Raw genomic sequence first — 25,945 nt, forward strand, 5'->3', positions numbered from 1 at the left:
TTTCAGTAAAAGACTTAGAAGTTTTGCGAAGGCTTTGGTTGTTACGCACTTTAGTCTGTATGGTCAAACATTGTGAACATAAACGTGAGGGAGATTATCAAATGCAGTGATTTTGAATTGTGAGAGTGATGGAAATGTATTCATGTTGCGTTCATACCATTTACATTTTCTGCTCAGGGCCTTGGAAAACCACAATACACAAAGTGCAAAAGTAATATTTAATTCAAACAAAACCATGCAACAGGTCCCTATCACCCTCATTGAATTCTCCTGTTATAAAATAAACATTCAAAGCCATAAACTGTTCAGTAGGCAGAAAGTTGACTACTTCAGGGTGAACATACAGATCAACCCAAAAACTAAGGAAACCAAAACAAGAACCCACCCCAAGAAACAAATAAATCAAAGTCAGCACAAGCTACTGTCAAGTCGTGATCCAAGAAAAAACAAAAAACAAAACAGATACTCTGTTCTCTTGCAGAGGGGTCTCCACACCCAACCCTCTCCCATCTCACATGTTGCCGAGAATGTCACGATTACAAAGTGTTATGACAGACAGAACTCTTCCAACATGAGTAATGAGCCTGCTGTGCTTTTGCTGCTATTCAACGAGTGATGAGCCTGCAGTGCTTTTGTTCGTACACAAGTTACTGAAAGTCCCCTGATAAAATAATCCCTTGAATCAGACATGCACTTCTTACACGAAGGACAAACTAATTCACATCTTTGGGATTGCAGAATTTGGGGATCTAATTCAAGACTAAAATAGGCTATTAGGCTAAGTATTGTTTGGGACACCGTACAGTAGTTCAGACAAACAGCAAAAGTGTATGATGTGTAATAAGAGAGAGAGGGGGGGGAAAAAAAAAAAAAATACTGTACTTGGTCTGAACACAGGGCTTTGCTCATCAGCAGCATGATTTAAATCCCTCACTGGCGGAAAAACAGAACAGTGTTATTTATGAAACTTTGAATTTCAACAACAAATGATCAGTATTCACATGAACAGGCCAAACAAAACAAACCAAGTGCACAATATTTTTAGGGTTGTCTTCCCTGCAGACCAAATAGGTTAACTGGGCATTAGGTGAAGAATTCACCTACATATTATTCCTGCTCTCCAATGAGATGTTTCAAGATGAAGGTGATGGTAGTCTGGGATCTTGGACAAAATGACAGTTGTGTAGCCAAAGTGGTATAGTCAAGTGTTGAGTATGTGGAATGTGATTTGTCTGTCTGTAGGTGTGTATTTCTCTGTGTTTATGGATGACAGGGAGGGGTTAGGGGCAAATGCATCAGTTGTACATTTGGCCCTCAGGTGGCTGGGAAAGCTTGTAGTTCTCTTTCATTGTCATATGTTGTTTGAGCTCCGTTAGCACCATACGCATTGTGTAAGAGTTTTTCCATCTGCTCAAGCGGGGCAGGGCCTTTATGTCCACCTGCAAAGACGGGCAAATTAAAACAGGTTAGGTAACCCAAATATGTTCTCACTGGGAAAGCCAAATTTACATACACTACTCACAAAAAGTAAGGGATATTTGGCTTTTGGGGGAAATTTCAGGACGAGCCCAAAATGCATTCAAACCTTCACAGGTGAACTTCATTAATGTGACCTGCTCTAAGCTTTTGAATGCACATATCCAACTGTTCATTGTTTCAGTAGTTTAGCCCAAGTTGCTGTTCTCTAACAAGGAGCTTAATGGCCAAAATCACAGCAGGTGTTTGATCCTTGAATTGACCAAAAAATGTCCTAGTTCAATTAGAGCAGGCGTTTAAACAGTAGTTCTCATCGTGCTGTTTAGATTTTGACAGCATGAGACCCATAACGACACCTAACAGTGGATCAACAGTCCCTTGCAGTTATGATGCTTCAAACAGGATGTTCTCAGACGGAAGTGGCCACTGCGCTTGGAGTGGCACAGAGTGTCATCAACAGGTTGCAACAGAGATATTGAGAGACTGGAAGAGTCACAGAACGGCATAAAAGTGGACATCCTAGACCAGTGGTCCCCAACCCACGGTCCACGGACCGGATCAACTGGTACCGAGCCGCGTGGGCTGCACCCGAAATAATGTTTTGGAGATGATTTAGTTTTATGCTACGTGCACACCGAACGCGAAAATTCGTGTCGCTACGCTCATTCGCGGGGCTTTCGGTTGCTGTTGTACTTTTGTCCACTTTTTTGTCGTGCGAGGAGAGGGGAGGGGAGTGGAGCGAGCTTGCTGTGCACTTTACGGTAGATCCGGAAAGAAGAGCCTTGCTGAGAACTTTCACTTTTCTGGGATGTGACAGAGTCAATATGTTCACCGACAGCACCTTTATTTTTTGCGGCAACACTTGCCTGCCAAAAAATAAAAATTACAATGTCGCAATCAAGTGGCCGAGACCGTGCTAAATATTGTACTGACAATGCTGCGCTATCATTAGCTTAGCACAGTAACTACGGTTCAACAGCTGTTAAGTGAAGCACATACCAGTTGTCCCAAGTTCTCGCTTCCGCCTTTCTACAAGCCAGGTGAGTGCTCTTGCTTGGCTCTGTTTTATATTGAAAGCTCAGCCGGCCGTGTCGGATCGCTCCCGGTGACCGCAAGGCGGCCACCATGATTCATTCCTGCCCCCTGCGTGAGCCGTCGAATGTTCTCGAAGTTGATTGGCTGTCGCGACGCGAAACCCGAAAAAAGTTTAAAAAAAAAAAATATTTTAACCACGCGAAAGGCGAAATTTCGCTTGATCTGGCCGCTGTTGATATTACATACATAGTGAGAAGGCTGATGTGGTTTTTAGAGCAGCCAAACTAGATGCTGACAAGTCACAAAGAAATTACCAATGGGTAGATTAAACAAAAAGCGAGCAGGTGACTGAGCGAAGCACCTGAAGGAGGCAATCAGTTGTCACGGAACCGTGTCACAGCTTCAGTGGCAGTAGGTGCAAAAGTACCTGGCACAAGTATTCACTCCCCTTGAACTTGTTAAACTTTTGCAACATTTCAGGCTTCAAGTTATAAAATGTCCCTTTGTCAAGAATCAACATCAAGTGGGGCACAATCATGAAGTGGAATGAAATTTATTGGCTATTTAAAACTTTTTAACACACAAAAAAAAGTTGAAAAGTTGGCCTTGCTATATTATTCAGCCCCCTTACATTAAGGGCAGCAAACTCACTCCAGAGGTTCATTGAGGATCTGAATGATCCAGTGTTGTCCTAAATGACTGATGATGATGAACAGAATTCACCAGTGTGTAAATCAAGTCTTCGGATAAATGCACCTGCTGTGTTATAAGAAGGAACACACCAGGCAAGTCCGAGATACTCTCGTGGAGAAGTTTAAAGCCGGATTTGGATACAAAAAGATTTCCCAAGCTTTAAACATGTCAAGGAGTACTATGTAAGCAATCAGAATGAAATAGAAGATGTATCAGAACACTGCAAATCCATCAAGACCTGGCTGTCCCTCAAAACTTTCATCTGTAACAAGGAGAAAACAGATCAGAGATGCAGCCAAGAGGCCCATGATCACTCTGGATGAACTGCAGAGATCTACAGCTAGGACAACAGTCAGTTGTAACATGCACAAATCTGGTCTTCATGGAAGAGTGGCAAGATGAACGACATTTCTCAAAGATATCAATTTAAAGTCTGCCAAAATCACTTAGGAGACGCACCAGACATGCGGAAGAAGGTGATTTGGTCGGAAAAAAACAAAATCAAATGTTTTGGTCACAATGCAAAAGGATATGTTTGGCGTAAAAGCAACAGAGCTCATCACCTTGAACACAACATCCCCACAGGTAAACGTGGTGGTGACATCATGGTTGATTGACTGAGGCTGATCAGCGTTGACAAAAAATAGAAATTTTCTTTCTTTATGTTTGAACACTGAAATATGGCAAAAGGCTGAAAAGGTCAAAAGGCCAAGTACTTTTGCAAGGCACTGTATGCACCGTACACACTTCCGTAACTACTAATTGAAGAGAAATGGAATAGGCTCAAGCAAAACCGAGACCCTTTGGAGGATAATAGGCTTAGATAATGGATGGGTGCGATAGTTGGGCCAGATTATTATTGTATCTACTCATTTTTAATGCATCTAAAGGGTATTTTCTGCATCTGCAATGTCCGAGTACATTTGAAAGCATCATACGTGTTGTTCTCAAGTTAGCAGTGACTTATGCGGAGCCGACCAAAAGAAATACTGTAGATGGTGCATGGCAGATAGCGGCTACAGCAGAGAGAGGCTGTGTGCGTGCCCGAGGTCTACCTTCATTCGTACTTCTTCTGTCCTGCTAACTTGGAATCAAAATTTTGCTCTGATGTTTTCAAATCTGAAGAGTTACGGAACAATTGGAATTATAGTCCCACGTTCATTCAATTCCCAATTCTCTCTGGCAAACACTAATTGTATCCTGATTAAAACAATATCAATCTTGTTTCTAAAAGTATCAGTGACCATGTTACTGTTTGTTGTAAAATTGCACTTACCACTCCATTTGATGAATGCACTCCAACCATGTTGATCTTGTGCAAAAATCGTACATGAGGAGGATGATCTGGGTATCTGGGTCCACATTCGATTTTCAGACAGTATATTCTGCCTTCGTAGACAGTCTACAAACAGAAAAAAATGGGTTATTGGAGTAGAAGCGTGTGTGGCACAAAAAGTATAGCCAACATGTGAAAATACTCAAAAGAAAAATATTTGGACCCTACTGTCAAATTGGAGAGATGCAGTTTGATGATGATGATAATACATTTTATTTGGTGGCGCCTTGCAAGAAACCCATGCATTACAATTAAAACGAAAGTAAAATACTTTACAATGAAAGTACTCAAATAAGTCAAATAAGTAGGAAGTTACCAATAATTACCTAAATAAAATGGCAGTGAATTGAAAGAATTGGCAAATTGAAATAAAGGGGTTTTGAGTTTGGATTTAAATAGTGAAATACAGTCAAGAATTCTGAGATGGGAAGGAAGTGAGTTCCATCTTTGGGGAGCAGACCTGCTCAAGGCCAAGCTCCCCATGGAAGTGAGGAGGGCAGGGGAAACAGAAGAATTGATGGAAGAAGAGGATGGGTGTGTCACAAAAAAAAAAAAAAGAGAGGTAGAGAGGAGCAAGGTTGTGGGTGGCCTTATTATTAGGAAGTGACCCATAACTAACTAAATAAAATGGCAGTAACTTGAAAGAACTGGCAAATTGAAATAAAGGGGTTTTGGGTTTGGATTTAAATAGTAAAATGGAGTCAAGAATTCTAAGATCAGAAGGGAGTGAGCTCCATAGTTGGGGAGCAGAGCGGCTAAAGGCGGGCGATATTTTTGACAGGAAAAGGGAAAGGAGAGTGTTCTGTTGAGGCTGACACCCTAATTCTTAATTAGAGGGGATGAAGAGATGGAAGAGTTGTCAATGGCTATTACAAAACTGTTGATTTTGATTGAAGTACATTTCTTGCCTACTAATAAGGCATCTGTTGAGTCAAAGTTTATTTCAGATATGGTCACAATAAAGTTCCTTGCGTCCAGTGAGACCAGTCTTTCTGAAGAGGTGTTTAAGTTGGCAATTGAACTCCCCTTGCTCTATTGCACTTTTCTCTCTCACATGTGAATTAAATGGGATAACCATGAACAAATATCAATACAGAAGAGAAAACAAATGTTTCAAAATCAACTAAACATGTCTGCATGTCCACAAAGCAAAATATAAAACGATGTACTCTAACTCCAAATTAATACATAAACACATATTACTCACATACATGTAAATAAATGAAAATACTGTCTATACTCTCCTAAATAATGTTACAATTGTGACTGATAATGCTCCTTTTATGCTAAGGGACAAAACAAAGTGGCACATAGTTCATGCTTTGCCCATACTCTCAATTTAGCTGCTCAAGTAAGCAAAAGATTTATTTTCATATCTTGTTTGTCATAAATGTACTGGGAAACAATGATATTTTTCATTTGAGCAGCAGTATTTCACATAATATTTTGGTACTGCAATTTCCTGTGAAATGACAATGTACCTTGTTCCATCTTTTTATTCCAAGCTTAACATCGAAGCCTGAAATGTCATAAATGTCCTTGCTCCAGGCTGATGTGAAGTATGTATGACATAAGCACTAACAGAGACTTAATTACCTTAGCGGGGCCAATGATGGTGGCATTCCAATGAGTGAGAGTCATGTCGTCATCATTGACAAGGCCCCAACTAACTGTGCCATCTCCTACTCCTTTCTGCCCATCGTCCAGTTCTTCCAGCAGCCGGAAATTGCGGGGAACTACGACATCTTCACATAGAGAAATATAAGTTGTAATAGTTAATGGGGAGGCAAGTAAAAAGGTTTCTTCACAATAACATGCTCTATGTGGCTCTACTAATGAGCAGTCACTAGCCCTTTACCTGAGCCCAAAGAGAAATGTAGATGTGTGGTATATATTGCAGCTTAATTCATAATTCTCAAGAGCTATAATGGTCATATTGAAGTGTTTAAACTAGAAAAGGAAAAGTGAGAATTTTTGACTCAAAGACAATTGACTCAAAAGGGGGTTCCTTATTCACACTAATGACCAGATGTTCAGAAAACAATAGGTGGAGATAATAATAAACACAGAGGCAGGTAACACATTTCAAAACTGTATGTCCAAATAGTTACTAATGTAAATACCATTACCTCACAGTCAGAAAAAAGTCAAAGTCTTCTGTTGATTTGAATGAAATAAACAATTTTCGGACTGCTGTCTGGTGGAACCCCTAAAGGATTCGTGACCTGTGTTGTTTTTATTGTTAATACATAGGTTTTGCTGTGAGAATACCACGATTCTATGATCGTTTGCAATTAAGAGAACATCTTCGTATGAGTAATGAGGAAACAGTACTGAACACAGGAGGACTCTTGCATTCAGAGGCTTACTGTCGTAGCTGTCCATTGTTATGTAGGGCTACGGTGTGTGTGTGCGTGTTGTGTGAAATTATGAGAACACACGATGGCGAACGTGACTATATGTAACCGCGTATATGTGTTTAAAAAGGTGCGTTATTGTCTGATACAGCAAACCTCATAAAGGCACATAAAGGTTGGCGGCCAGTTTTGCTAGTCGCTAAGCTATCAAGTACAAATGCGCATAGCATGTCAAGCACAATCCCGAAAGTCCAAAGCACCAAAAGCTTTAGCCAGTGAAACTATTTTATATTTTTTTTTAAAAAGTGCGTTAGTTGTCGTAACATCTTAAAGCAAAGAAAATGGTATTGGTTGGGCTATATGTGAAGTAGGCTTACTTGATCCAGGGGGACACGCCATCTTGGTCACAAGTCGTCGGGTACGCGCACGTAAGTTGTTGACTACGTTGTGGAGCGCGCGCGTCCGCCCAATGGAGAAAAGGTAGCACATGAGACCGCTGTTTATTCGAATTGCTACCTTTTTTCACGCTTCCAGTTACATGTGCTGTTAATGTTTAACAAGGTATTGAGTGATGTTTTGCCATTGATTTTCCCAAATACTAGTGCCAGTTGTGCTTTCACCATCAAAATACGAACCACGAGAACAAATGAAAGTTAAAATCAGACATCCAATTCTCAACAGGCAGCAGCTAAGGAAACTTTCGTGGTATGCGATCGCCTTTCACTGGACATAATTTAGAACGCACTATGCCAGCCTTGTCCAAAGTCCGGCCCGTGGGCCAAATGCGGCCCGTGGTCAATTTCCAGGCGGCCCGCAGCTTCCGTCATAAAATAATAACGTCTGGCCCGCGTGGAAAATTAATACATTGGGCAGCAGCGCTGTTACCTGCGTGTGGTAATTGCTGCCATCTATAGGCTCAATTAGGAACAGCAAATTAGTGTATGAGTAATTGACTGTATGAGCCCCTAACTTACTAAAATGGCGACAATCAACAAAAGGATGGAAGTTGACAGCGAGGGCCGACGGTTTAAGGATGAGTGGAAATTGGACTATTTCTTCACTGAAATACAGAACCACTGTGTCTGCTTCATTTGTAAAGAGACCGTGGCTGTTTTTAAATAGTTAAATGTGAAGCGACATTACCAAACAAAACATGCTGACGTATATGGCAAGATCACAGGTAATGAACGCAGCGAGAAACTGAAACATCTTGAATCTAGTTTAATCTCACGGCAGCAATATTTTACAACTTTTACCGACAGCTGGATAAGGACAAGTTCCATGAGATTCGAGCATTGTTAAGAAAATGCTAAGCTTGTTCGGGTCGAGGTATTTGTGGGAGAAGACATTCTCGGTTATGAACTCAAATAAGAGCCGTGTGAGGACACGGCTACCGGACTCTCACTTACAAGACATCTTGCGCATCTATACTACTGCCACACCTGGCCTTTGTCCTGCACTCCAGATCTCAGTTTCACCCATCACACTCATGCGGACAAGTCATTTTTCATTTACGGTAAGTCTGAAAACGTTTTTTTTTTTTTTTTTTAAATTTTCACTCCAGAATAATAACCATTTAAAAATCCAATCAACATTTATAGTTACTAATGTCATAATTTAAATGAGCCCTGCACTTGTTGATATGCCTATTTTGCTGTTATTGTGTTTAAAATTTTTATAAATATTAGATTGCCATGGTGAGATTTTTTTTGTTTCAAATGTAATTTGCACCCAAGAGTACACTTACTTCTGTTCAACTGTTACAAAAAGTTAATTAAAAAAAGTGAATATTCAATTTCAATATTTAATGTCAATTCAATTTTGATATGCACGTTTCAAATGAACCAAAACACATGTGTGAAACACAGAACGACTTGCTGAAATGTAATTAAATTAATTAATTGCTGAAATGTATTTAAATTAATTGCTGTTATATGTAAAGAACGCCCGCCAAGCTTGCCCCCCCTACATTTTTAACACACCAAATCTGGCCCACGTTGCAAAAAATTTGGACACCCCTACACTATGCCTTAAATCGGAGGTGTCAAACATACGGCCAGCGGGTCGTATTTGGCCCGCAAATGCGTTTAAACCAAGAGAGATGAATTTGCAATGCAAAGTATAAAAATGATCAGATTTTTTTTGTCAATAAATGAAAACCCTTGGAATGGTTTATGATTAATAGTAATGGTAATGTTTTGTGACTAATATTTGATTGTACTATTTTAGACAGTATTAAACAAGAATAATGAATGTGAAATTTATGTTTTGAAGTTATATAAATATATACCATGATTTTATTGGTGGGTAGTTCGGTAGGACAGTGGTTTGCACGCCCTCCTCACAGTTCAAAGGTCCCGGTTCAAATCCACCTGGCTCCGGCCTTCCTGTGTGGAGTTTGCACGTTCTCCCTGAGCCCGTGTGGGTTCTCTCCGGGCACTCCAGCTTCCTCCCACACTCGAAAAACATGCATGGCAGGTGACTTGAACATACTGAATTATCATCCTAAGGTGTGATTGGATGCGTGAATGGTTGTTCGTCTCCGTGTGCCCTGCGATTGGTTGGCAACCGGCTCAGGGTGTCCCCCGCCTACTGCCCGAAGCCAGCTGAGATAGTCACCAGCAAGCCTGTGACCCCTGTGGGGATAAGCAGCTCTAGAAAATGGATGGATGAATTTTATTGGTCCGTTACTTCAATTTGGGTGAATTAAAAAAAAAAAAAAAACGCAAGCATAAGTCTGCCCCTGACTTGGTGGTTACACATATCATGGCTGTCCAATTGAAACACATGGTGTGTGTTATTAACATTTTCAGGATCAAATTAAGTTTCTCTTTTTTTTTTTTCTTCAAATGTCTAAAAAAATGCCTCAAACAATATTAATGTGGAATACCTAGGGGACTCTCATATTATTGTTGCAAATTTGCAACGCCTGCCTGGAGAGGGTTAAAATGATGAAATTACAGCACTTTAAGACACATTTTTTCATTATTGACATATCAATAAACTCCAAAAACTAATAAGGTAGCTCTACCAAATGAGACTATACAGTAATAATAATAATATTAAAAATAATGTCCATACATTGTTTCCAAAGAAGTCCACCTTCACCCGCCCAACTCGATGTGACACAATCTCGTTTATTCCTTCCGAGTGAGCACACAAGCAATCTAATGGGAGACCAAGCAGTCAATCAATGTACTGTATTTTTAGCGCGCGAGAGCTAACTGTTGAGCGAGGGAAGGAGGGCTATCGCAAGCGAGCAATCAGAGATTTTGAGCAAGCAACTTTTTTTCCTGTGCTCAAAATCCATCGTTGTTCGCGCAAAACTTATGCAGGCTCAATATTTTTCTCTGTGCTCAAAATCAATTTTTGCTTGCTCAAAAATGTTTTCTATGCTCAAAATCAATTTTTGATGGCTCAAAATCTTTCATTACTCGCTTGCGATTGTGGCACAAATACGATTAAAAAATAGATGGTTTCAGTGGGACTAACGTTAGCAGCTAGCCTACATCATTGTTAAGGTTTTTAACGTACTGGCTAACATGAGTTTTGTATGCTTCATTTTGATACACATTGACCAGAACTATTTATAGATCGTTATCAATAGCAATTGCACATTGAAAGTTAGCATTAGTTTACCTTGTCGTTATTTCTAGTTGCGACAGGTATCTTGCTGACAAGGGTTCGAAATTCTGGTGAATCCACGGTGGAAAGCAACAGCGTATATCCTTACAAATCTTCTAACCTCTCGATGTTGAAGTGTCATCCCTCAGCGAGAGAGCACAATCATCCGCGAGTTTTCTTTTCGCTCATTTCATGTTACTATGGCCCGGCTCTAAATGGTTTGTCAAATTTTTGTAATTACTGTAATGGATGACTTTTTCCTGTAACGCTTTAGTGTAATGCAGGAGCTGACGACAGGTTGAAAATGGACAATATGTACAAAAGATGGAAATACGCCCATTACTTTCAGTTCATCAGAGATAAAGACAAAAAGAATACGATAGTTATGTGCACTTTGTGCGCAACACCGAAAGAGCTGTCCACTTCGCCAAATAGCACCAGTAATTTGACAAAGCATTAAGAGTGACGCCATAGTAACGTGATGTTAGTGAAAAGAAAACACGCAGAGGACTGAAAGTGGGGATAAAACAAAGCAGGCAAAATTAGCGTTCTCTCGCTCAGGCACAGATTTCAGGCACAGGATACCTTTGGAATCAACTCTGCAAGCAAGGCGTTCCAGCATTCTGTGGAGTTTTTCCAAGCTATCCATCCAAGTGATTGTCAATGACGTCATCATTGGTGGCCGTAACATAGGTGCACATGATCTGAACCTAAAAAAAGTGCTCGAACGTGTCAGAGAAGTCAAACTCAAAACTTAATCCAGCCAAGTGCAAATTTTGCCTGGATCATTTATTTTTAGACCACATCTGCACAAGTGATGACTTGAATGCCAACACTTCAAAAACTGCTGTAATCACTAACATGCCATAGCCATCAGACGCCACCTCATTGCAACATTTTTTTTGGCATGGTGTATTACATTGGGAAGTACAGCCCAAATTTCAGCGACATCGCTGCACCACTAAGAAGGCTAACACACAAGGAAAGTGCATGTTGCTGGTTTGAACAACATCAACAAGAATTTGACAGCCTCAAATCACTCCTGACGAGAGCACCCGTTTTGGCATACTATGATGTCAATGTAGCAGTCACACTCAACTGTGATGTGTCTTGCTATGAACTTGGAGCTGCGTGAATGCAAAATAGCAGACCAGTGGGATTTGCATTGCAAACTCTCACCGACACGGAAAAACGATATGCACAAATTGAGAAGGAGCTTCTCGCTGTTGTGTTTGCCTGCACATAGTTCAAGGATTACATATACGGCAAACATACAGTTGTGGAAACCAATATCTAGCCTCTAGTAACAATCCTAAAAAAGCCCATTCATACAGCCCCTGCTCATCTTCAGAGAATGTTACTCCTATTGCAGAGTTTCATCAGCTTGGTGTATAAGAAAGAAAAACACGTGTATCTGGCACACTCTTTCAAGGGCTCCAGCCACCCAGGTCTCTCACAATCCTGTATGAGATACTGAATTTGAAGTAATGTCTGTAAGTTACTTTTCCACATCATGCCTAGTGGACCTCAGAAACCACACGATAGCAAATGACACCCTACAAGACCTAAGCACTGTGATTTTAAGAGGCTGGCCCACCAAAGAAAACCAGTTCCAGCCTTCGAGAAAACTCTTTCCCTTACAGAGATGAATTAACAGGAGAGTAATGGAATGGTCATGAAAGGTCAATAAACAATCATCCCCCATCTCTGCAAAAAGAAAATAAATTAATATTGTTCACAAAGGTCACCCAGATGCTGAAGCGCAGAGCTGGGAGCATCATCCCTTGGCCAACCATGCCAAAAGACATTTCTGAAGAGTTGCTCTCATGATCAGTAAGCAACAGCACCAAACCCGACCAGCAGAAACAGCCACCAGAACTCCACCTCATTCCCAAAAAACAGCCAATAGAACTCGTTCCAAAGTTGCCATGATCAACAGTGGCCATGGACATTTTCGAATGGCGAGGTAAAAGCTATCAAATACTTGTGGATTCTTTTTCTGGATGGTTCGAGATCAACCTACTCCATGATGACATCATCAGCTGTCATTTCCAAATTGAAAAAAAAAGTTCGGCTCCTGGCATGCCCCACATCCTCTTTTCCAACAATGCCAGAGAATATGGCAGTCAGCATTTTAGAGAATTTGCCAAACAATGGAAGCTACCAGCAACCCCCACTATCCTCAGTCCAACGGGCTTGCAGAAAGAACAGTTTGCAGTGACAAGCAGCTGATGGAGGTCTCACAGAGATGGAACTGATGTCTTCCTAAACCTACTAAACTTCAGAAACATTCCCCGTGATACAACTCTTGGTTCACATACTGAGCATCTAATGTCACGACAGACTCGTGCAGCCATTCCAGTAAGCAGCAGACTACTGGAACTAACAGTGAAAAACACCCAAAAATCAATGCCAATCTTTTCAACAAAAGGCTGATTCTAAAACGAGACTACAACAAATCACGTCGCCCGTTGCAGCCCTTAACTGACGGACAAGTGGTTTGTTTACAAACCCCTAAAGGACATGACCATCTTGGGACTGCCAAGGAGATATGCAAGGAACCAGGCTCCTATGTTGTCCATTCAAATGGGAGAATTTGGAGGAGAAACAGATGTCACATTATTCCTGTTGAGGAACCCAAACCATCATTGCTTCATGCAGGTGCAGACAGCCAAGGTCCTGGTTCTTCCAGAATGGACTGCATGTCACCTACACCAGAGACACTGGAGTTGGAAGCCATGCAACCGAGGCACACTGTACCTTCGCAGCCTACACCCACAGTCGTTGTACCCACAGAGACTCAAAACCCATTATTTGTCACACGCCCTGGACACGTTTGTAGACCTAACCCAAAGCACATGTGAAATATATGCATATTACATACGCTATCAGAATTTTGAAGGCCACATAAAATGATGTGGCGGGCTGGATCTTGCCCCAGTGCCTTGAGTTTGACACCTGTCTGTACAACTCAGGTGTCAAACTCCAGTCCACGAGGGCCTCTATCCTGCATGTTTTCCGGTTTTCTCTCCCCAACACACCTGATTCAAATGATTAGCTTATTAGTGAGCTATGCCGGAGCTTGAAATGTATCCTAATGATTTGAATCAGGTTTGTTTGAAAGAGAGGTATCAAGAACATGCAGGATACTGTCCCCCGAGGACTGGAGTTCGACACCTGTGCTTTAGAATGATGCACACACACACAGCCACCCCTGTCTACCTCTCTGTGAGGTGTTGTGTCACCCTGGCTATCCCATTGAAATATTTTTGGCTACACCCCTGCCTCCAGCGTCCTCACATCTGTTGCCTTCATGGCCCTTCTAACCCATTGGAAGTGACAAGACTTGAGAACAGGGGTTGCTTTTTTAAGAATCTTGCCACATAAAAAGTCCCCGTAGTGGCCTGGTGGCCTCCTCTGTCTCTGAGCCCACCCTGAGGGCTGGTGTATTGGAACAATATGCGTAGCATTAAGTCCTGATATCTAGAAGCATGTGGAACATGGTGGGGAAACAGCTAACCACATGGTAAACACAGCTTACTCTAATCATGTCTGGGACTCAGGATACTGCTATGGATAGGCTTCCCCTCTATATGTGACCAGCCAGCTATAGACGGCCATCTCTCTTCCACCAGGTGGCAGCTGTACCCTATAAACGAGTGATGGGGAGCAGAAGCTTCTGAACAACCAAGGTCCCACCTAGTAGCTGTCCTGTGTAGGACAAATCCCCTTTTATTTCTTTTTTTTTTATGTTGTATTTTTTATATTTTTGGACAGTACACCCATATCACCAAGGTCTCTAACTCTTTAAAGGTGGCTCCAGCCACAACAATTTATTTTTTCAATAACAAGCTTAATTTCTATATTTTTAGCAGGAATATATTAGCTTGCAATTTTAGTTTACTTTTTTTTTTTTTTTTGCCCAATCTATGTTGTTTTTAAGTCACATAGATGCGCAAAAAAAATGTGTTGCGGGGAGGATTTTGTAAGCCTAATTGTTTGCAAATCATTATCAGTTTTGGGAGTAAAGCATTACAAAAGTAATGTGATCACTGTCATGCATCACTTTTTGCCGTAACACTGGAGTGTAAGGTACACCCAAAAAATAGTAATATTTACTCGTTACAAATGACAGTCATGTGCATTCCTATGCATTATAATGTATAGCCCCAAAAAAGGCTCCTAAACCCTTTAAATTTATATTATTAACTGAAACAGTTCATAACATAAATGCAGTCCATTTGGTTGCCCTGAGATAGCGTTGGTGGATTGTTGGTATGCAGAGAATGTCGTTTAGGTCGTTTATTTGTTCAATTCTATTTTACCTTTCCAGCGATTTGGCCATCATTTACAAGTCCAAGAGAGTATTAATAACAATTTTTAGTTTACTTAAATTTACGTAAGGTTAGTTTAAACAGTCAGGGTCAGCAAGGCCTTCTCTGCTGGCCTAATATAACCTGACATTATCATAACAATAATAAACTATAATACGTAATTATAATAACTATAATAAAAGTCAATTTCACTTTCGCTTTAAACTTCATTTTTACTAAATATATATATTTCATTTATAAAATTATTCACCATATGCAATTTTTCTCGCGTCATTTTATATCCATTCGGTTATAATCCTTCAAGTGCTGTAGTTTAATGTTAGAGTTTTTAGCCAATTAGCGTTCAGCTAACTTGTGTCTCCAGGCTGTATGAAATCTGCCTTTGCCCGAAGCCAGGGCATTTGCATCAACATGGCGTGAGCCTTCTGTGCCATGTGCAAAGACAAATGTAAATGGGCCCATATGTTAATAGACTGCTGCAATAGCCAATCGAGTCGTAAGATCGTCATCTAGAGGTTGAACGTCACATGACTGGATGCTCACTGCAGGAAGGCGGTGCTATACTGTATTGATCCACCATGTTTAACGTTGGAAGTAGTTAAAGTTATTACAAAAAAAAACAAAACTTGTTGCTCAACCATAAGGCATAGCATACATTGAAGCATACATTTAGCAGAAAACTCAAAGCTATTTGCTTTTTTTTTTTTTTTAACCCACAATGGCTGAAGAAAAGCAAAACGGGAATTGGACCGACGTGACTTTCAGCATTTGCGTCCATGTCAGTACAAAAAGATTTATTATTGGAAATGAAATGTAGAAACTACAAGCAAGTCATTGAAGTCTTTCTGAGGAAATAAAGAAGAATGGATTTTGTACTGAAATAAGTGCTGGACAACTGTTTGGGTGAGTCAAGCATTTGATTTATTTATTTGTTCATTATTTGTTCATTTAATTTCATTCATATTCAATTAGTGGTAAATAAATAAAATGATGTTCTCATATTAAACTGCTATTTTTAATTTAGCATATAATCTTGTTAAAGCTTGCCTGCTTTTGGTGTCACGTTCTGTCTGGGTTTTTCCTCTTGTGGGTTTATTTTGTGGACCGAGTTATTTCGCTTTTGGGTTCATGTTGTTTTTCCCTGGCGTCTATCGTTAGTGTAGTTTGTGTCACCTGTTCTGAGCATGTTGCAGCTCTAGTGTCTCCTCCACGGTGTCTCTCGTTCCATCCAGCTGTTTTGTTTTTGCGTGAATTTTGTCCTTTAAAGTACCAGTATAGTTATTTAGTTGTTTATGTTTAACGTCGCTGTTTTTGCCGCCTACAGCAGTTCCACAAATTCCCTGTCTCGCTGTCATTGTTCACTCCGTGAGTTTGGTTTTGTTTTTTATTTCTGTTCTTACTTTTGATCCGGCGTTTTTTCGTGTTTTGCCCAGCTTCTGTGGTTAAGACTCCTATGGAGTAAGATCGCTGTCAAAAAGGCGTTTCTGTGTTTTCAAATCGATATATGCATGTTTTGTATCCATTTTTTTCAGATTTGCATTCGTGTTTTCAGATTTGTATCCGTGTTTTCAGTTTTACCACTCATATGAGTATGACTCTTGTGAGACACGTACGTCAATCTTCCTTCGTACGCATGCATCTGACTTTGTACACATGGATCGATGGAGTAAGATGCCTATCAAATAGACATATTCGTGTTTTCCAATTTGTATTCGTGTTTTCAAATTTGTATCCATGTTTTACGACTCTCGCGAGACGTGCGAGAATCTCTCCTTTGGATGCACGATTCTTCCTTTGCACGCATGGATCTGCTTTTGGGTTTGAGTTGGCTATCCAAATTGAGATGATGTCACCTCAAGAAACCAGACAATGTTCAATCGAACTGTGAGCCATCCAATGCGTCTGCAACAATTCAGGTGGCCATTATCGAGCAATAAATCGCATAATTTAATGCAGCAATCTGGCCATTGATACCTCCAGGTCCCCTTTTCCTCTTTGAAGAAATTGTTCAAAGAAATGCTAAATAACTGGTGTCTAAAAAACCCCGCCGCACAGTTGTGTAATCAACTGTGCTCTTCACCTGAATTGCCCGAAGCTCCGTCCATTTCCGTAGCGTAGCGTAGTGTTAAGCTTTGTTCTGTGATTGTTGCAGAGGCGTTGGTTGGCTCGCGGATCGACTGACATTGTCTGGTTTCTTGAGGTGATGTCACCTCAATTTGCATATCCAACTCAAACCCAAAAGCAGATCCATGTGTGCAAAGGAAGATTCGTGCATCCAAAGGAGTATGGCGTTATAGTTGTGCCAGAGATTGAGATTCTTGCATGCGTCTCGCGAGAGCCGTACTCATACAAGTGGTAAAACACGAATACAAATTTGAAAACACAAATACAAATCTGAAAACACGAATACAAATTTGAAAACACGAATACAAATCTGAAAACACGAATACAAATCTGAAAACATGGTTACAAATCTGAAAACACAAATACAAATCTGAAAACACAGATACAAATCTGAAAACACTTATACGTCTATTTGAAAACACGAGTCCCCCTTTCTGACAGCGATCTTACTCCATAATATCCTGCCTCTCTGCATTTTGAATTCAGCTTCCCACACCCGTCACCAACATGCTGTGCAGATATGATAGTTAGTGGACATCATGAAACTTTGAAGACAAATAATTTTAAAGTATTTTTACCTTATTTTCTGGACTATAAGCCGCACCGGTATATTAGCAGCAGCAGCAGCAAAAATTGACCCAAAAAAAACAAAACAAAAAAAACATCTTTTGCCACAGATAAGCCGCACTGGACTATAAGCCGCAGGTCATAACATCTGATATTTTTGCAAAAAGGTGGTATATGAAAGTTTTAATTTTTTTTGTATATATATATATATTTTAAATCCTCTACCAACTGCAACATCCTCTCTTCAATAGCATTCTGTCTCCCATTGTTTAATTGATAGATTAATTTAGTGAACATTGCACACACTGCACATAAATAATATATACAATCATAATATTATTAATACAACCATATATACTGTATACTGTATATCAAACACAAACTTTTATACAAGATCTTTATGCCGTCCTCTCTCCGAAGCGTCTGTTTTTTCGCCAACTAGATGACTGGATAACAACAATTTTTGTCAAAACTGGCAGGTGATGATGGGAAGGGGGGGGAGACCAGCACGAAAATGTAAAATGCCCACCTTTGCATAATTCTGTTTTTGTGAATAATGAACATTTAAACAGGGAGTGAAGTGTTTGCCTTTGACCTATCCCTCACAACAACCTTCCCCCAACTAGCTGGCACGACTCCATCCCCCAATTCAAGGATGTGTGTGTGTGTGTGTGTGTGTGTGTGTGTGTTCCCTCTTTTGAGTATGAGGGTGCTTGTTGGTGTGTGTATGGGTGTGTGTGTGTCAAGGGTGTGGGTAGTATGAATGGGTTAGTGTTTTTCCCAGGGACATGACTATAGAGGGTTTCTCCTGACTGACAGGCTCGGTCTTTCATGGCCCGCTTTTCCACATTTTCCTCTCATATTCTCTGTAACTCTCATATGAATGTAGGCTTGTACTGTTTAAGTTATACACAGAAACACAGACTTAAAAGTCTCATACAAAATAACTTCAATGATTCAAATAAGTTAAAAAAAAAAAAAGAAATACCGTTTTTCTCCAAGTACAAGTGGAGTTCGTTTTTCCTCATTTTCAACCCTGCTATTAGGGTTGTCGACTAATCACCACTTAATTCAAAACCCGCCCAGTTTTCTTCTCATATCTCTGCTTGAGTAACATTGAATCGAATATGCAATAAGTCATATCATGTCATGTGCAAGGCTTAAAATTATTATATATACCTCTAATTTGATGTAGTTTGCATCCGTTTTTGAGTGTTTGCACCTTCAAATGCAACACAACCTTGCAGCCAGTACACTGAATAAAAATCTTCTTTTTTTTCAAGACTCAAGCGAGGGTTGGGGTGTTCCATTCCGATGCGTTAAGCTGACCAGTTGAAATGCGGTCTTCCAACACCGGTAACACTCCACAGTGACTCCATGTTGTTGGAGGTTAGCTGCAATAATGTCTAGACATCTGGTGAGGGGTCTTCTCTTGTGGTCATCTCCAGCCTGCAGCCTTTGGGTTGCATTGGAGAATGGCTCTTATCTGATGTTCTGGGTGGAAGCAGAGGACATGTTCGAAACTCTGGGTGGGACGTTATGTGATCAGGGAAGTTGCTCAAGGCTGGCCTGATGCTCGCAATGGACTCATTGATCTAAAGGCTGCTTTTGACACCGCCTGCCACACTACATTTTGGAGTGTCCTCAAAGACCACTAATAGCACAACGCGAGACAGCTGCCCTGTCCAAGCTGCTTTACAGGAACGCACACAGTTGTGTCAGTATTAACAGCAAAGACTCCTCCTGGTTTTTCATCTCCAATGGTGGTCGCCAGGGCTACTTGACTGCTCCTGACCTTTCGACTGCATCATCGACCATCTGATGTTTCAAGGTTTGTGAGTGCATCCCTGGAGTGTGCCTTGACAACCACCCCTCCTGACTAAACTGAAATAACCTGATGACACCATTCTATTCAGCACATCCTACAGTCAGATGAGACATACTCTGGGTATATATAGTGAGGAAGCAACAAAGCTTGGCTTCCAAGTTAGCTGGACGAGACCCTAGTTAATGTAGGTTGGTGATGGACCAAATCTGCCTTCAATGCTTCTTGGCAATAATAGGGTTAGGGTTAGCCTGTCAAGAACTTTGTGTATCTGAGATTCATGGTGGCAGACAATGGGGACCTGAAACCAGAGTTTATCCGCAGATGAGCCCTGGAAGCCTCAGCCCTGCAGTCTCTCTGGAAACCACTCTGGAGGCACAAGACCATCTCACCCCACACAAAGCTCTGGATTTACAATTCAGACGTATTCTCCATTCTGTTTTATGGCTCAGAATTTTAATTTGTCAAGTGGTTGCATGAAAATAAATAATCTAGCAACTGGTATTTATTTTTTAAGTATATGAGAATAATTTACTTACTAAATGTGTCTGAATCTAGAACCAAGTGTTTCTACAAAAACACCCATTTGGCTCCAGATACGGACATACTAATATGTCCCTTGGTGTGATTGAGTGTGTGAATGGTTGTTCCTCTCTGTGTGCCCTGCAAGTGGCTGCAACCAGTTCAGGGTGTTTCCAACCTACTGCCTGAAGTCAGCTGGGATAGGCACCAGAAAGCCTGCGACTCTTGTGAAAATAATGGATGGATGAATGCTTTAGATACATTTGTAAGTGTAAGTATATCGTACTTGTACTTAAAAATGTTCTGTTTCTGCATCCTGGTGATTTTATTTCATCCAACCACTTAGGGCTTGATGCATTTTTAAGTAGTATCATACATGTATATCTACATTAAAACATGTTACTGGAGCAAGATCATTTTATTCTTATGTAAACCCCTTGATGAAATGAAATTTAGTAAATTGAACTGCTTTTTTCAATGTACATAATCTATTGTAATCCAGTCATATGCAGTAGTTCCAATGTTACCCAACACATTAAAAATAATGTGCATCACAATCTTTGCATCACAATGTGGTATGCAAGTACACTGCAACCAACAGAGAACCGATGCAGAGGGTGATCAACACCGGACAAAAAAAAACCCCTGGATATTCTCTGCCCGCCCTAGCTCTTGCTAACTGATCGCTCTGTTTAAACAGCCGACCAGCTCCAGAAAGAGTTCTGGTGGTTCCAAACGCCTTCCATTTATGAATAATTAACGTGAATGTGCTCATTGGGACCTTCAAAACAACATTTTTTTTCTATCATTCCCCAGATTTGTGTCTCATGACAATCCTGTCTCACAGGTCTACAGACAATTCCTTTGACTTAATGCTCTGTGTTTGCGCTCTGACATGCACGGTCAACTCTGATACCTTATATTAACTGGTGTGTGCCTTTCCAAATTATGTCCAATCAACTGAATTTTCCACAGGTGGACTCTAATTAAGCTGTATAAACATTTTCGGTGGAAAAAGAATGCACCTGAGCTCAATCTTGAGCTTCATCTCAAAGGTTGCGAATACTTATGTCAATGTGATTTCTTAGTTTTCTATTTTCAATAAATTCAAAACTAGAAAGAAACTTATTTTATTATTAAACTTTTTATTTTCCTCTTTATCAGACAGTGACAAGACTTATTTTTTTAAATCAAAAATAAAAACTTAAAAAAATATGTCAATGTGATTTCTTAGTTTTCTACAATAAATTAAAAACTAGAAACATTTTATTATTAAACTTGTTATTTTCCTCTTTATCAGAAAGTGACAAGACTTATTTGTTATAAATTTAAAAAAAAAAAAAAGAAAAAGTAAAAATTACAAGAGGAAAGAAAAGACTAGTGTGGCGAGTAGCTTTAAAGGGCCATGCTGGGGTACTGTGTCATTGGGATAATGGCACAATAAGAAGCTCTGCTCAGGGCCTTATGATTTCTACAGAAACAACGGTCACTGCTCAGACAATATCAACAACAACAACAATAATAACAATAATAATAATAATAATGGACATACTAAATTGTCCTTAGGTGTTATGGATGAATATTGATGGGATGTATAATAATAACAATATTTTCTACTGGCACAATAGGGACCTCTCAGCGGTGGCTGCATGGGCCCTAATAAAGAAGAATAACATACGTAAAGGCCTCAATCTTTACGCAATTAAATGAATGGTGTAGCAGCGTAAAAAAATGATAACGACGTTACGTGAGTCGCATGTTTCGAGTCGGCCAGAAGGTGTCTGCAAACCACCAGCTTCTATTTTCCCCTCCCTGCAAATCTGCTGCATTCACTGACTTTTGGAATTCGTGCTTTTACGTTCTCGGCTTGTGTTTTTGTTCTACACTTCTTGCTCACGCATTGAGACCAAAGGAAGAAAGGACTATCGCAATTTGTGTACTTTTACAGCACGATCATAAACTATGCATATTTAGTGGGAAACGATACGTAGAATGCATTTTACGTGAGTTTAGGATAATGTTTTACAAAGAACACGCAGGATTGAATACAGCAAGAAATGCACCCCCAATACAAAACCTCTTTTTAACCCGGAGAAGAGCTCGAGGCTGTTTTTAGCTGGAAGTGGCTCACGCTGCCGACCGGACTCAATGTTGGAGCAGCTCATCATCGCAATTGAGATGTGGAACTGAACATTACCATTTCATTAGATGTGGAAACAGAGTATTCGCGTAAACTTCACTAGTGACAGTTGGATGGTTGAGGAAAAATCTACAAGTCCAAACTGGTCGACAGTGGAATTTCAGAACTCATAACTTAGATGGATAACGGTGACTGACCCTGCTACTCGCACCGGCTTCGCATCGGTTGGATATCATATTCTATTTCACTTCACCACAACGAGGAGTAGTAACGCAGCGTTTTGGTGAGGTGGAGGACATATTTGCACACGGAAAGGTGAGTGGCAGTGAACTTTAGAAGTTTGTCCCTCGCTCTCAGTCGAATTCCCAGATGCAAATAGTGCTCAATAATATAACCGTACGTGTGTATTGTTGTGCCGCAAGTTTTTTTTTAAAAATCGCTTTATGAAACGTTTATCGGATCGATGGTATCAACTTTATAACATCGAGATGTTTGCGAAACGCTCAAACGCAGTAAAAATCTGTCGAGTACAAGTATAACTCCAAAAACCAGCGGTAGCTAAATATTAACCAGCACTTTTGGAGTCTGTTAAGTTTACTCCCCGAGGCCACAGGCGGTATCGCCTCGAGACAGTTTGCCTATTTAAATCGCGTTAAAATTGAAATACGTCGTGTTTAACAATCTGAATGCTAACGGAATGACACCATTTACAGAATCGTTATTTTAAACCCGTACTTTGCTCTCTTTGTTTTTCGAAACCACATTTACACGTGCATGACAACACGTCCAAATTAAACAATCAAACAAAAAAACAGCAACAAATAAATCAGGAAAAAAAGTCAGTGGTCATTGGCAGGTAATTTGTGTGAGGCCATTGGTGTGAAAGCGTCAGGTCCTGTATTTGATTTACAATATGTTTATGTGTAACCTTTTTCAATTGTCTCAAATTCACAGTGGTGGTGGGTGTGATCCTTAAAACCTCAGCCATCTGTACCCATGGCCTTCCTAATGGAATTGGTGGCTGAGGATAAACCAGGAAATTAGATGGAATATCCCATCAGTGGTGATCATTTGGTGTTCCAGTTGGAAAGCTTTAATTTGTGTCCCCATCTGGCCACCCCTTACAACTTGTTTTTGCCTAAGTTGTGTAAAAACAATAGATTTGGTTGATGCATATGATAAACCATTACTGCATGGAGGGCCCTTCCTATAGGAATTCGGTGGCCCCAAATAAGATTTAATGTGTCCCCCCCCCCAAACGCTTTGGCGAATTTACATTCAGTCAGTTGTTATAAAAATGGAATCACAAGTACTCAAACTAGTGACTCTGCTAACACAGTTACGAAGGCCACCCACAAGAAAAAAGCCTACTAAGGCTAGCGTTATCGTTCATGTATTATTTGGTGTGTTAGTTTTCAAGTCTTTGCAACACGCCGCTGGCATGTGACAGGATGATGTTTGTCTTATTTGGTAGGTCAGGAAAGAAGTGGAAGCTGGGCAGTCCTCTTTTGTTGACCAAATGAATTATCTTTCAGTCGTTGCCTACCAAACGACACCCCTTTGCTTCTCCTGTGTGCCTATGTGAATTTCAGACAAACACTTGTTGGCAGCTGTAATTGCTTCATCACAACATCTTTTTTTGTTTTTGTTTTACTTGTCTTGATGTTGAAAACAGAAATAGTTTTTTTTTTGTTGTTGTTGCCATTTATGGGCTAAAAATTTTGGTGGGCAAAAATTTGGTGCAAAATGTATTTCTCATTGTAGGAAACTATATTTTCTTGTCCAGAAGGCATGCTGAAATGTAATGCACTGCAGTCTTTCCCATCCATCCATTTTCGATAGCTGCTTATCTTTACAAGGCTCACAGGCTTGCTGGTGCTGATTCCATCTGACTTCGGTCGAAAGGCGGGCGACACCCTGAATTGGTTGCCAGCCAATTGCAGGGCACACAGAGACGAACAACCATTCACACACCCTATCACACCTAAGAACAGTTTAGTATAGCCAATACACCTGCCATGCATGTTTTTGGAGTGTGGGAGGAAGCCAGAGTGTCCAGAGAGAACCCACGTGGGCTCTGGGGGAACATGCAAACTCCACACAGGAAGGCCAGAGCAAGGTGGATTTGAACTCAGGACCCAGAACTGTGAGGCGGGCGTGCTAACCACTGCGAGACCAAGCCCCAATGTTTCCCATCAAAGTTATATTTATGGATATTGCAGAGCAATGCCAGAAATTTTTCTGTGGAGTGGTCAGGGTTTCACAAAACCCCAGTTGGGGCTAGCCATGGGTGGCATGCACAGTCAGTGTTTTATTAATTACAATTTTTATGCCCCCCTCGTTGAGCAGTCACCTTAGTGGAGGGTTTGCATGTCCCAATTTATGTAGGGACCAGACAAAGCACTGCTCACAGATCTCTGTGATGAATGAAATAATTGGGTAACAGTTTCCCTTGCCCGGACGTGAGTCAGCAAGGCCACCCTCTGGCGCCAGGCCTGGAGATGAGGCTCATTGGTGAACGCGTGGAGGCTTTGGGGCCGCCTGGAGATGGGGTTCATTGGTGAACGCCTGGAGGCCGTGGGGCCTTGGAGCACGGCCGGGCAAGTTCCCAAGAGGTTACATGGCCCCCCTTCCCATAGGTTCACCACTAGTAGGAGGAACCAAAAGGGTCGGGGGTCATTGTGAGCTAGTTTGCGCTCTGATCCCTGGCTGCAGAAGCTGGCTCGAGGGACATCGAATGTCACCTTTCTGACAGGGAAGGAACCTGAACAGAAAAGTTTCTACTAGACATAGTCATATTGGACTTGCCTCCGCCCACAGCTTGGTTTGAGTTCTGTGTGAATTTATTGTTTTTCCTCCACTTTGTTTGCACCCTTGGCTGTTTTTAAAGTGCTTTATGACTTTAGTTTAGCTGAGGGAAGTGGGGCATGAGTATTCAAATCTTACTAGAAGTTCTAACCTCAATTTCTGCTTTTAAGTTCGCAAGCTTAAGTTTGACAAAGGGATGTTGGATAACACTTGATTTTCAGACCAATAACAGTTCGAGTATGTGACTTGAGTAATCACTGGTACCGATACCACCAATAACCCCCCCCCCCCCCCCCCCCCCACACACACACACACACACACACACAGACTCAACAGTGCAGTGGTATTGGTTGCCATATGCCTTAAAATAACACCTGGTATCAGCCCAATGTAACCTGTCCCGACTTGGCCATTTTTCTGACTGGGCTACCAGGGACATGAGCTAGACTGACGTTTTTCTGACTCTGCTACCAGGGGCCTGAGCTAGACTGCCGTTTTTCTGGCTCGGCTACCAGGGGTGCTAACCCTGACAAACAGTTCTGCTTGGAATGCCTTTTGTTTGCAAAGGATCAATTTAGTGTTTGGAGCTACACTGGATTTGCAAACTTCAATTGTTTAACCAAGGCAGCAACAAGACATGAAAGCAGGGCTGGACACACACGCTACAGTGCTTTTAAAAACTTCTTGGGACACCCAAGTGGATATACAGTATTGTACATCTCAGTTCGAGGGTAAAGAGAGCTCCTCAATGCACTATGGTGCTTGTAAAAAAAACTTTTGGGAACACCTGAGTGGATACACTGTACATCTCAGTGTGAAGAGAAAGAGAACATGAAGAGGTCATGAAAAATCGGAAGATTTTGATAAGACTGATCGATAAGACTGACGATTGTGACCACCGTTTTATTTTGGTGATTGCAAGCTTTTTCTTTATTTATTGTTTCATTTTTAATATGTTTGTGTTATTTAGTTTCGTTCATATTCAATTAATAGTAAAGAAATAAAATGATGTTCTTATATTAAACAGCAATTTGTAATTTGGACTTTATAAAATTTCGTCAATTTTCGTCTATTTTAAATTATTAATTTTTTAAAGTTTTGACA

At 40.7% G+C, this 25,945-nt stretch overlaps 2 protein-coding genes across 2 annotated transcripts in view; one reads left to right on the forward strand and one right to left on the reverse strand.

The window, feature by feature from the left end:
* Positions 1-204: 204 nt before the first annotated feature.
* ube2v1 (ubiquitin-conjugating enzyme E2 variant 1) lies at positions 205-7,412 on the reverse strand. The gene is made up of 4 exons (XM_088423582.1): positions 7,275-7,412; positions 6,137-6,285; positions 4,481-4,606; positions 205-1,439 (listed from the first exon to the last, which is right to left on the reverse strand). Exons 1-4 carry the CDS (start codon positions 7,384-7,386, stop codon positions 1,296-1,298), a joined length of 531 nt encoding a protein of 176 aa, XP_088279708.1. The 5' UTR covers positions 7,387-7,412; the 3' UTR covers positions 205-1,295.
* A 14,603-nt stretch (positions 7,413-22,015) lies between these two features.
* plxnb1b (plexin b1b) overlaps positions 22,016-25,945 on the forward strand; it is a 90,198-nt gene continuing 86,268 nt past the window's right edge. Inside the window, exon 1 of the mRNA XM_088423224.1 lies at positions 22,016-22,348. The gene's annotated coding sequence lies outside the window, so the exon portion shown is untranslated. The remainder of the gene's footprint in view (positions 22,349-25,945) is intronic.

The sequence above is a fragment of the Hippichthys cyanospilos genome, chromosome 9, assembly GCF_059441005.1.
Source record: "Hippichthys cyanospilos isolate Australia breed blue-spotted pipefish chromosome 9, RoL_Hcya_1.0, whole genome shotgun sequence".
In the NCBI taxonomy this organism is placed as follows: Eukaryota; Metazoa; Chordata; class Actinopteri; order Syngnathiformes; family Syngnathidae; genus Hippichthys; species Hippichthys cyanospilos.

Bases quoted from the DNA above. Each gene is read 5' to 3' on its own strand.
- ube2v1 (XM_088423582.1), bottom strand. From the start codon at position 7,386: ATGTGCTACCTTTTCTCCATTGGGCGGACGCGCGCGCTCCACAACGTA. The intron at 4,607-6,136 runs GTAATTAAGTCT...TTCTGTTTGTAG, and splicing joins CCATCATTGGCCCCGCTAAG to ACTGTCTACGAAGGCAGAAT. The intron at 1,440-4,480 runs GTAAGTGCAATT...CCGTCTTTGCAG, and splicing joins TGCATTCATCAAATGGAGTG to GTGGACATAAAGGCCCTGCC.